The sequence below is a fragment of the Porites lutea genome, chromosome 2, assembly GCF_958299795.1.
Source record: "Porites lutea chromosome 2, jaPorLute2.1, whole genome shotgun sequence".
NCBI classification, from domain to species: Eukaryota; Metazoa; Cnidaria; class Anthozoa; order Scleractinia; family Poritidae; genus Porites; species Porites lutea.
In genome coordinates, this window is record NC_133202.1 from 7,541,741 (window position 1) to 7,554,106 (window position 12,366).

General features: G+C 40.9%; 1 protein-coding gene across 1 annotated transcript; it reads right to left on the reverse strand.

Moving 5' to 3' along the window:
• Positions 1–1,102: 1,102 nt before the first annotated feature.
• LOC140927597 (ras-related protein Rab-38-like) lies at positions 1,103–4,022 on the reverse strand. Its single transcript, XM_073377274.1, has one exon. It carries the CDS (start codon positions 3,738–3,740, stop codon positions 2,991–2,993), a length of 750 nt encoding a protein of 249 aa, XP_073233375.1. The 5' UTR covers positions 3,741–4,022; the 3' UTR covers positions 1,103–2,990.
• Between the last annotated feature and the right edge of the window lie 8,344 nt (positions 4,023–12,366).

Here is a 12,366-nt window from a genome sequence, read left to right on the forward strand (position 1 = left end):
TTTAATTTAGAAAAGGCGATGGTATCAGTTCTCCATAAAAAGTTAGAATACAAAGTGGATAAGCTCAGGAATAAGAAGGTTGGAGGTGCAGCCAAGGATCAAAAACAAATCCCAACTTCCAGTTGGTAAATAAACTATCCTGGATCAGTCCACACGAAGTTAAACAGTCGTGATTGATTTATAGACCTTAATACAGTCTATCATTTATTAGTGAGGAATACTTAGGGGAGGGGAGGGGGGCTTTATTAACTTTCTTCCCCTGAAAAGGGGGTCTTATTAGAGGGAGGGGGCTTATTTGAGAGGGGGGCCTAATAGAGGATTTACAGTGCCTACTTTTGCAAACATGGTGAGCACACCTTTTGGGGGGCACTTTAATGGAATTTGGTTGGGTGTTATGCCACCACGGCCTCCAAATCCTGATCCTTTGTAAGACAAACTGTTCATTGTGGCCACGCCGTTTATTCATCACCCTCATTAATGTCATTTTGCAGCTACTAGTGCACAAAGACACCATGTTGAAGACATTCACACAGCGTTCGTACACTTTTGAGCTCCTCAAATTCCATGACTTTCCACGACTTTTTCCATGACCTTTTTAAGTTTTCCAAGACCTTAGGTTTAGCTGGCACTTTCAAAAATTTTTAGGACTTCCCTTGTTACAGGGTATTTTTGGACCTTAATCAGTTCAACAGACACAAACTCTGGTGTCCACCAAAATACATGCCATTTGCGCTGTTCAATCACTTCCCTCTATCTGACATTGTCCTTGCCTTGTCATCGGCAGTAACTAATCTACCAAACAAAACTTTAATTTTTCATGACTTTCAAGGAGTGGCTACTAAATTCCATGACTTTCCAGGTTTTCCATGACCTGTACGAACCCTGTAATAGTGAAATGATATGCACCCTGTTTACGACTCAATCAAGATCCTTAACAGGTGTGGATCTAGAATAAATTTTGACTGATTTCCTGACAAGCACCAATAGGTGCAAGCTTCCGGGAGTCTGACCAATTTCTGTAAAACACCCACTTTAAATCTAAAGGACTTTAATAACGGGCACTCCAGTAACTATTTGTTAAAACAACAACAACACAAAGCAGTTGGCTACGGCCATGGCTTTTATAGCAGCTGCTCCAATGGAAAGAGAAAGGATTAAGGAGTACGAGTAACTTCCTGACTATCTTTAAGGTAGAACTCAGGTTGTTGGGTTTTGGGGATTTTTCATTGATTCCTGAATTAAGGAAATAAACCTTTTTCAAGTTGTAGTTCATTTGTACGGCGCTCAACACTTTCTCGTTTAAGCAGAAAAAAAAATCTGCCTCATTCGAGTTTTCGTCTCTTTCACAAGTAACTCTCAGTTCTTGAAGTGACGCACAGGCGTTGATCAAATCCTCTATGACGTTTGGTGATACATTTGATTTGTACACTGTGATCCTTAAACAGTGGAGACAGTGGCAATACTTGAATAACATCGCCAACCCGACATCACAACAACATCTCAGAGGCAAGATCTACTTTTGTTGATGTACCTCATGGATCGATTCTCAGACCTCTTAATTGTGCTTCATGTGAATGATTTACTGACCCTTGCTCACAAGTGTTGTATGCTAATGTATGCTGAAGACGCTGTCTTATTCTATTCTGGAAAGCCTGCTGATCCAATCAAGAAAAGTCTTAATGAAGATCATTGATTATGATTATTTCAATTTTTATTACAACCCCAATTTTATTGATAGCAGTGTTTAAGGTTTCTAAATGGGCTACCCTGTAATGGTCTCTTTCTCTCTCTATTTCTCCCCCTCTAAATCAACAAGTGTGTTTCTGATTTCATCCATTTCTCCCTTTCTTTTGAGCTAAGTGCCATACATCTACATGTACCATTATCCCAAGTAAGAGTGGGGTTTCTAATCTTCCAGCTAAAATTTCACATATCATTGATCACATTTTTCACTGCTGGGGGAAGTATTCAAATGTTAAAGGCTCGTTTTCACAAGGGACAGAGTGAGAGTCTGAGTCGTAAACGGAGTTGTAAGAGCCTTTATGACTCAGTGAAAACATCCAAAATCAGAGTCATAGGCAGAGTCATAAGCGCAATCAAATCAGAGTGGAAAGAATCAGAGCGTTTCCATTTTCTTCCAATTTCGCTTATGACTCCATCACTTACGATCTACCGGAAACCAGATTGTTGGATTGTCTAAAAAAAAAGAGGAAAGATAAACCAACTACAATGCTGAGGACGCAGTCTTGTGTTTGTGATTGGTTTAGTTCTTCCGCTTCAATTCTACTTGTGACTTCGACAACCTAGTTTTTCCTTGATCGTAAATGACAGCGCCGTAAGCGGAATCAGAACGCTGTTTTCACTAGATTGCAAAGTTCTACACTTCTCATTACGACTCGCACTCCCAGCCTTAAGTGATGATTCAAAATACCTAATATAGACTTGCCCACACTATCAGACACCATCTGGCCTGGGTTGTTCAAAAGCTGGATAGTGCTATCCACCAGATAAATCACTATCTAGTGGATAAATATTAGGGGAGCCAATTGCACTATCCAGTGGATAGAGATTTATCCGGTGGATAGTGCTATCCACCTTTTAAACAACTGGAGCCTGGCATGCAAATAAAAAGAGATATTTCAAACTGATCCGCTTCGTCAGTGTTGCTTTTGCCTAATAATTTTAGCAGTGAAAAGTACTGGTTGTCACAATGGCTGGTTGCCATAATGATAACTGGGAACGGACATTTTTGCAAAGGTTACCCCCCAGGGACAACAGAACTTGAAACAGTTTTCCACCCCCGGTCAGGAACCGAAGTGCGTGACTTTTGTCTTGTTTACCGGAGAGGAGATTGTATCAAATCAGTCAAACTGAGCCATGCACAAAATCACGAAAAGCGATTGACGAATGGCTTACTGAAATATTTGTAGCAATTCTACAAACGCCAAAAATAATCTGATCAGGTTGTTTACGCTCGAGGCCATTCATATTTAATGAGCTAATTCGCATGGTTGGTTCTTCAAAATCTCGTCAAGAAGGCAATTCACCGCTTGTCCGAAAACACTTTTTTCACCAGTTTCCCAGTCACGAGACTTAATCTCGAAATGATCGACAAAACCGTGGTTTTTACAGAACTGTTCCAGCGCTAGATTGCTCTCGAATATCTTCCCAGGTCCAATCCACTGCATCGGTTCTTTAGCTATGTTATCCGTGACTAGAACACATGGTATTGAGGGACACGTATCCATCACCATCTCTCTCCAACGCTGGGCTTCGTCGAGTGAAGTTCGTCGACGAGCCCCCCAGAACACCAACGCCCCATGACTGTCCTTAAAATAAACGTTCACCATTTTGGAAAAGCGTTCCTGCTCGGCGATCTCCCAGATTTGAAGCTTGATTGAGAGTGGCTTGTGTTGTATACTTTTCTGCCACCTTAATACCTTCACATAGAATTTTACTCCGATAAGAGGAGCTCGATAAGTCATAACTGGAGGCCAAACATGAAGATAATCATCAATAAAGACACCTTTAGTTCCTACACCGCCAGTATAACCTCCAACACATACAATCTTCAAGGAAATTTCTTTGGGTTCTTGTGACGAACAAGAACACTCCACGCTTTCATTCGTTTCCTCGTCAGAAAAGACGTGTTCTTTAGAGTTTATCACCTCTATTTCCTCCTGTAGTTTCCCAAGTAGTTTCTCATTGACCTTTTCTGGTAATTCGCACTTTGTGGCCATGAAGAATCAGATAAGATGAGCGACTGTAACCACGTTCAGCTTAATATCGTTGCCAATAAACACAAAACGAAGTGAGAACATCCGGTTCTATCCGAGTATTAATTCTTTTTGAATGTCGATCATCTTTGTTTATATCCTGATGACCTAAATACCTCAACGCAGAGACCACTTCTTCTGTCTTTTGACAAGAAAGTAAATAATAAACTTATTATTAAAAGGAGATACCACTTTAAGCTGAATACTCTTTCGCTTTCGACCACTTTGAAAAGAGGATGCACTTCCTTTGGCGCGCGCGCAAGTGAGGTAAATCACGTAGATGATGACGTAGACCGCAGCTCCTAAAAATATCGGTGGGAAGAGAGGAAGCTTGCACCCACACGGGTGCAGTAACCCCTCAAAACATAGAGACAAAGAAAAATATAATGCCAGGAATTTGAAGAATTTTACTAGACCTTTGTCGACTTTAATCTTTTTCAGAAAAATAGAAAAAAAAAAAAAAGCCATAAGGACTTCTTGAGAGAATGCACTTCCACATTCGACTCATAAAAAGTTCAGCACTGAACTAAAATTAGATCCTAACTACAAGATTGGTGACAATTGAACGACTGATTGAGAAAGAAATAATAATCGTGACAGATGGAGAGAAAAGTTGCATTCAATCGTCATATTTGTTCTGATCTACGCTTAAATTAAATTAACTGTCTACCATTCTCGTCAGGTTGACTAGTTTACCTGCCATTTTGTTTTGTTTAGAAGGCCCAAAACTGCAATGGCTAGCCCACGCACTGGCGTTCTACCCCTAAAAACGTCTGCGTGGGAGGTTAAAAACTGGCGAGAAAGACGCGAAATTTTACATCTCCGGGAACCAGGATACAAGACGGAAAAAAATTACCTTCTTAAAACTCCGTGTTTTTTTCCATTCATGATTAAGTCCCCGCAGAAACTGAATTTCTTTTTCAGAAAGTTTTACAGGTTAAACGACCCCAGACTCATTTGTCCATTTGTTTCATGGTCACGTTGTCTCCACCCCTAAGCCCCACGGGTTAGGGGGTGGAGACGCGTGGTATTTCAGACTACACTGTTGGATGGTCGCTGAGTCCAAGTGAAGTTTAGGGTGCGTTGGTCTGGATCAGGATTAATAATCCAAGATCCCTCGGATCACGATGCATCAAAGAAAGCGATGAATCTTTTCCAGAGGGGATTCGTCGGTTTCTTTGATGTTCCATGGTCCGAGTGATCTCAAATCACTGATCCTGATCCCGGTCATCCCTAAGCAACGCACTCTTACTCCTAGGAAGTGAGGGGCTTAAGAATACCGTATTTCCTCGAATAAGCGCTTCCCCGAGCCCCAGGCCAAAATTTCAAACAAGCGTGGCACTCGAATAAGTGTCCCCTTCCCCTCCCCTCCCCATCCCTTTCTTAAATAGTAGGAATACAAGGAAAACCTATTTCAACGTCAACTTTTAGCTTCAACTTCAACATTTATAAAATATACTGTAAAATGGGACTACGGTATGGTTGATTACCAACATGGGGGAAAACCAAGAGATCAAAATAGGACAGGTCCTATGATGATCTCTTGGGAAAACTTAATAAGCGCCCCCCTTAATTAAGCGCCCATGACGTCACCAAAATTCAAACTAATCCAGTCTTTTCAGTTTCTACTTTCATGGTTATTACAGCACCTAAAAACCTTTATTTATACAAATTATTGGTTCCAAAGGGTTCTTCGTTTTGCGATAAAAGTCGTTCGAATTTCCAGGCTTTTGCGGGACGCGGCATTTAGCTGGGAGTGTGTGGAGTTAGCTGGCGGCCGGGAAAGCTCTTATGTGGGTTAAAAACGTTACTGATTTTTGAGATTTTGCTATCTAAACATTCCTTGCCTTAGAATAAATATTACTTTAATCTTTATGAGATCCTCAAGCGACGAATTCACGCATAAGTAAGAAAAGTCAAAAACAGGTGTTTCTGTTGGTTTCCGGGGGCCATATTTGTGCCCCTCAAAGGGACACCAACATGGCGTCTCCATACAAAGCCTTATAAATTTGGGTTAAACGTTTTTCCAAATATCTTGCATATGAATTATCGCACAGACCTGATTCTTGGCGCGGCTTTTTGTATATTTATCTTCTTTTATTTTCCCAGATTCTGGACTTTCTGTATTCTGGTTTGCAACCACGTGACAAGGCGGCCATGTTGCGAGTCAAAACAATAGCATTTTTTCTCGAAGAATTTACATGAAAATAGAGTTTAGTTCCCAGAGGAGAGAAATGCTTTTTTTCTTGACCACCAACATGGCCGCCGTGACATCACGTGTGAACCAGCAATTGACTGGTTTTCCTTTTTATTTTTGATGGCGTGACAGTTAAAACACAGAATAAGCGCCCTTCTTCTTAGACGAAGTTTTAAATAAGTGCCCTGCCGCTTATCCGAGAAATACGGTACTCAGAAACTCAAGAACGAATGTCGGGAACTCAGGTCAAGAATTCAATGACAAAGGAAAACAAAGAACCGAGTTCTGACAGAGCAACATGAAATTGTAAATTTAGGATGACACTACACATAACTAGGGCGCCCCTCTGTTGTCACGAAGCTGTCGCTTTTTTGGCGGCGGAGCCGCGAGAAGATTGGGAACAAGTCAAATTCCCTCACGGCTCAGCCGCCATCGCCCCCGCCGCCGCCGAAAGTACCCGGCCACACATAACATATCCCGTCATCTATGCTCATACCCTTGGAGATGGAACCTCTTGTAAACAACTATCTCTTGTAATCGACCACGACAGCGTTTCGGGCTGCTGGTTTTTAAAATAATTTCCCTTTGTCTTATACCTTTTGTTAGCGACCACTTGACGCATGGTCTGATTTCTATTTTAGCAGTATAGACTTTGCTACTTAGAGTATAAGAAGAACTTTTAGCGACAATATGGAACTACACATATATATGGCAACTTTGAAATTGAATGCAATCATGATCTTCCATAAAGAAGATGTTGCCCCTTTTAAAGGACTCCGGATTCCGAGATCGGAGAAAATTTTGCTTGTCCAATCCGAAATCCTGGGTATTTGGAATCCAGAATACAACTCAAGGAATCCAGAATCTCACTATTTAACTATTGGAATCCGGAATCCAAGTTTTACTGATAAAGACTGGAATCCAGTACCTGAATCCAGAATCCAAACCTGTCTTGGATTCGAATAGTCGAAAGCGTGGACATCTTCTCGCAAGAGGCACCCTGTAGTTCGATTCTAGTAAGCGACCACCTGCCGTAAGCGAACACTAAGTTTTCGCATTTTGGGTGGTGGTTTACGGACTGGGGTTCGACTGTAATGCATTTACTACTCCGAAAGGGTCGTGCTTGTCGTGACTAGAATGGATACTCCAAAATCAGGGGCGCTTTCCATTCGACCAAAAATTCCGGAAATTCCGGGTTTGGCAGCGAATGGAACAGACATTTTCCGGAATTTCATTCCGAAATTTTGGGTGTACCTCCCGAGGTTGGCCTAAAATTCCGGAAAGTCGGAATAACCGGAAAATTCCGTTCCATTCGACCATTCCTGCTCGCGCCCAGTTTCTCGGAGCCCGGAAATCGAACTCAACATGGCTTCCAATTCTTCTGCTCAATATCAGTGTTCCGCTTGTTATTATTCGACAGATGACTTGAATGTTCTTTTGCACCACTTTTGCACCGGAGCCACGGCAAACTTTCGTAAGTAGTGCGAAAATGCATATAAGCTACGCGCAATTTCTTAAATTAATGTGATAAGTGACGAGCACACTTTCTATTGCAAGGCAAATATTCCTATATTTTATTGCAAGGCAAATAGTCGCGGACTCGGTTTAAATTCCTACGCATGTAGGAGCTACCCACACTGAACAGCGTTATGTCGTCGTCCTCGTCCAATACTTCGCTTATTTCAACTTCATAGTCGTCGAGCAACTCTAAAGCAAGTAAAATAGACAAAGAGTCCGCCATTTTTTGATTCCCCTGTTTATTTCGTATTTTCGCGCGAAAATTGGTACGTGATAGACTGGGACGGCTTGGTTCAAACCAACCGGAAAATACTGTTCCATTCGTCACATGGAATACTCGAAATTTCATTCCGGAATTTTTGGTCGAATGGAAAGCGCCCCAGGTATCCGCTCGGAGACTGAATAAAATTATTTTTCGGCAAATCGCTCCGACTCTTTACGACCTTGTTGTGTTGAAAGACTAAGTATACAAAGACTGAAGAAGGCTAAGATGAGAATGGTTACTCCAAAATATGGATCAAAGCCTACATAGAGGTTAGTTGTTTTTCACGTTCTTTTTTGTAAGAATTTAGTGCAAGGAGCAAACAATGTCTGTTTAATTACAGTACCACTACCGCGACTGCCGTGTAAAGCATATTCATAGCAAAGTATCTGTTTGGATAGCTCAGAATAAGTTGGATACTTCAGAATAAGAATGGCCAAAATATGGAAGTTTTGGCCATCTAGATTATTAATACTGAACTTCCCAATACAAACATGATTGTTACGTTTACAAAGAGGGTACAAATACAGTTAAGGTCAGTTAACCATCTTGTAACTTTATGGGTTAGTTGATTCCAAGTGTTAACAATAGCGGTCAGTATAAAACACGGACTGCGGACTGCAGACTACGGACTGCGGACTGGGTATAAAATATGGACTAGGTATAAAACGCGGACTGGAAAACACAGACTGGGTATAAAACTCGGACAAGGTATAAGACGCGGACTGCGGACTGGGTGTAAAATACGGACTACGGACCACTTTGGTAAAAACGGTGCTAATTGGTTCTAGGTAAGGAAAATAGGATCAAAAGATCGCTAAATAGCAAGACACGTGAGTTAAAGTTGTAAATACTCCTATAAATCAGTCTTGGTGGAGGTGTGCCGCTCGGTTCTCTGAATCATGAGCCGGATCAAAATGCTATTTTCTTCACCCACTTTTAGACCTTGTCTCGGTCTCTAACAATCATGAAAGGGGTCAGGATTGGGGGTAGTACTCCCTTATATAATGGAAGGGTAGGAGTTTTGGGCCTTTGTGAAAATACTTTGCCCATTTTGGTGTGCAGGTCGGGTATGGTTTTCGAGGGAACTACAGGAGCGTACATGAATGGACGTATTTATCGTTTCAATTCCAAATGAATAAGAACGAAATAGAAATGTGCGAATTCGAAATGCATTTGGAGAATTTTTTTGTTTCCGCTCTAACTTGGTAATGATGACATGATTTCTGCCTAATTAGACCTAAACTGTTCCAGGGTCTGAGATAGTTGGGTCTGCTGAATTGAGAAAGCGAAAACACGAAAATAAAACGCGAGAAAACTGGGGAGTCTCCCCAACTATCTGAGAGCCTGGAACAGGCTAAATTAGCCCAGGTCCGAAAATGGGTATGGATTTTAGAGATCTGGTCTGAAAACGGATGTGGAAAATGACATTTTTTGGTCTGCAATAAGGCGTGTTTTATACTGACCGCTATTGTTAAGGTGAGCTTTAATGTGTCTATCCATATCTAATATGTTCTTTAGTAACTCACTGAGCTTCATAATGTTCGCCCTCAGTATTAACTAATCAGCTGGGACAAGAACATAATCGGTCGTGTAAAATTTTCCAGCTGCACCAGGATTGTTCGTCCTCAATATTGCTTCAATGCATGAGGTGATCTTAGATACCTGTTCCTGAATGTCGTATTGGCGCCTCCCTTCATCACAAGGTAAAAGTTGATCTCTTTTAATAATCCCTGTCATATCTTTTTGCGTGGGGAGGGTCATAGCTATTCTGGGCCATACAAGGGGGAGGGTTACATTTTTTTCTGCAGGAAATTGGGGGAGGGTATAAAAAAAATTCACCTGGGATAAAGAATTGCACCAGCCCTGCCCCCACCCTCTAATAAATGACAGGTCCCTAATTTACTTCAGGTCATACTTCTTGTAGCTTGGTGATCACTATTACAAGCTCAAGTTTCTAAAAAAAAAAAAATGGTCCTGCAGATTGTATTAGTGTAGTGTCTCTGTATAGCTCTGATATAGGACCCTGAGCCTACAGTGGCAGATCGGAACCTTCAGATAAGAAGAGGGGTGGGGTGGGGGGGGAGGATTCTCACCAGACCTTAAGGTGGCGGGAAGGAACCACTCATTCAGACCTTAAGGTACGGAGGAGCTCAATCTAGAAAAGAATTTTCTTGGCACTGTTGTCCTCAATTTGATCTAGAAATATGGAGGGCTGGGGACCTCCCTAGATCTACTGCTGGCCTCTGCCAGCCCGCCCATGTTCACCTGCTATCTTTTTACATTTACTAGGAACTCTAGTATCAATTCAAATTATTTATCCTAAATATTAGGATTTTTGCAAAATTATTTATAGTTGCTTTTTTGCACTTGTATTTTGTTTTGTTTTGTTTTTTCAAATCCTAGGAGCCTCATTGTCACCAAAACTCTCTGCCTTCCATACCCTATTCCACACTGAACTTTCTGACAACAGTCCTCAGCCAAGTGGTACCATCATGGTGTTGAAAAGTGTGGAAATTGTTCCTGTTGATCCTGGGATGAATTCTTTTTCTTTTTCTTCCCCCTTCCTCCACTCAAGGGGGGAGGGGGGGAAGGTGTTTTCCTTCCCCTCCTTGTGACCTATTACCTATTTTCCACTCTAAGAATTTGATAAAATGTGTAAAAAAAATTGTTTATTACTTTTATAAAAATAAAGTTGTTTGTTTACAATTCTAGAACCATTTTTTCATTTCTTCCTTTTCCCATAATTCTTTCCTCTGTTTTACTTTCCTCTTACTCTTTCTCCACTTCCACAATGTGCTTTTATGTACCCTCTATACCTGGGGTGGAAAGTCACCTGAAAATTTGAAATTAGCCATGCATTAAATAAAGCTTCCATTATAATCATTCTTTCAGGAAATAAAGCTGCTACTTTGGCGGTAATTCTAAAAAGCACTGTGTTCCACGATACAGTGCCTTGATTCAGCAAAGAAGCCTTGACCCTTTTGTTTTAAAAGTTAAAGATTTTCTTTTGGTAGCAGAGAAAGGCCCCCAGTTCAGTGCATTACAAATAATTATCACCTACAAAGTTATCTATCATCTAAATTAAAAAGGAATAACCAAATCATTTCCTTGTGGTACCTGCCTAATAACAAAATGAATAACTAAAATACTGATAAATAAGTAATAATTGCCAACGAGCCATCCGAGCGAAGACGCTCGGATGGCGAGGCGGCAGCAGAATAGAGCCGCGCAAGACTGGGCAATAGGCAGAAAAATTCTCGATCGAGCTGAAAAAAGTGTAACCCAATGTAATGTAGATTCCCCTGAGACCAAGTGGTCAGTTGTGAACCAATCAAAAGGCAGTACCTGGCGCACGGGCTCAAGTTGAATAACAAACAAAATTTCACACACTTCCTGCCGTCGCGACTTCCTGTGTTTCTTTACCTAAATTTTTTCGTTAAACCCGGCCACCGCAGTCAAGAGACATGAGCACTTGATATATTCTATTAATTTTAGGGGCCATAATGTTAAATTTTAACAAAGAGAAGTTTGTAAAACAGCAAAAGTGTTCTATGTGCAGCAAGCAATATTCTCACCACTAAAAAGGATCAGATTACACGAGGAGATAAGGAAAGCTTGACACGAAGAATGCAGTCGCTTCTGTTGGAAAATCTGGTGTTGGGGAAAAAATCTAACCAGCAAACAAAAACAATGAGAACAAAAATGAATTACAAGCCCAATAGCAAACGACAAAGGAAAAGAAAACAACGCCATTTTTTTCGAAACGTGGCCGAGTTCAATATAAAAATAAAAGGAACTAAAATTAAATACCGACGTGCCATACATCGCTTGTCCTTGGAAACATTTCAGATGGCCCAGCGAATCATTTTAAGTTTCAATCCGATAACAAAAAGACTCGGGAAATTTGAAAGGAGGTGTAAATGATTAAACTGTGCAAATATTTATCAACAATATGAAACCAACCGACAGTAGATTTGTAGCTGGACTTAATAATATTCCCGATCGCTTCCTCTGCAAAGCTGACTTTATTCTTTCAAGGCACTTCACAATTTTACATAGCAGGTTTGTAAAGCCACCATACTGAATCTGAGAACTTTTCAAGAAAATAATCCTTGCAACACGAAGGGACCAAGAAACAGTCAAATGGGAAAAAAAGGAATTTTATTCCTAAGCAAAATAAGCATGATTTGCTCGTTGGCACTCTATCGATAGGTATACCTAGTTATTGAAGTAGGGTATATCCAGGCCATTTTAGCTTAACAAAACAAAAACACAAGGTGAGTCATTCTCATTTCTATTTTTGTCAAAAAATGGAATTTAGGACGTATTTTGTTTATTGTCATACATTCTCTTATAAATTCAAAGTCCAACAAACTCCTTCAGAGTTTGGGCTACCTGTGGATGGGGCAACATTTCATGACAGGATGGACAATAAAGGGGCTGCATTTTTAACACCTTCAATGTGACTGGAAATTACAAAGGTTCACACAGCAGATTCAGGAATACAAAATGACTAACTTGGAATCACATAGTTTACATTTGCACTGTCTGCTATCCCTGGGGGGGGGGGGTTCTCCCTTATATGGCCTCCATGGGGATATGCCGCTGGA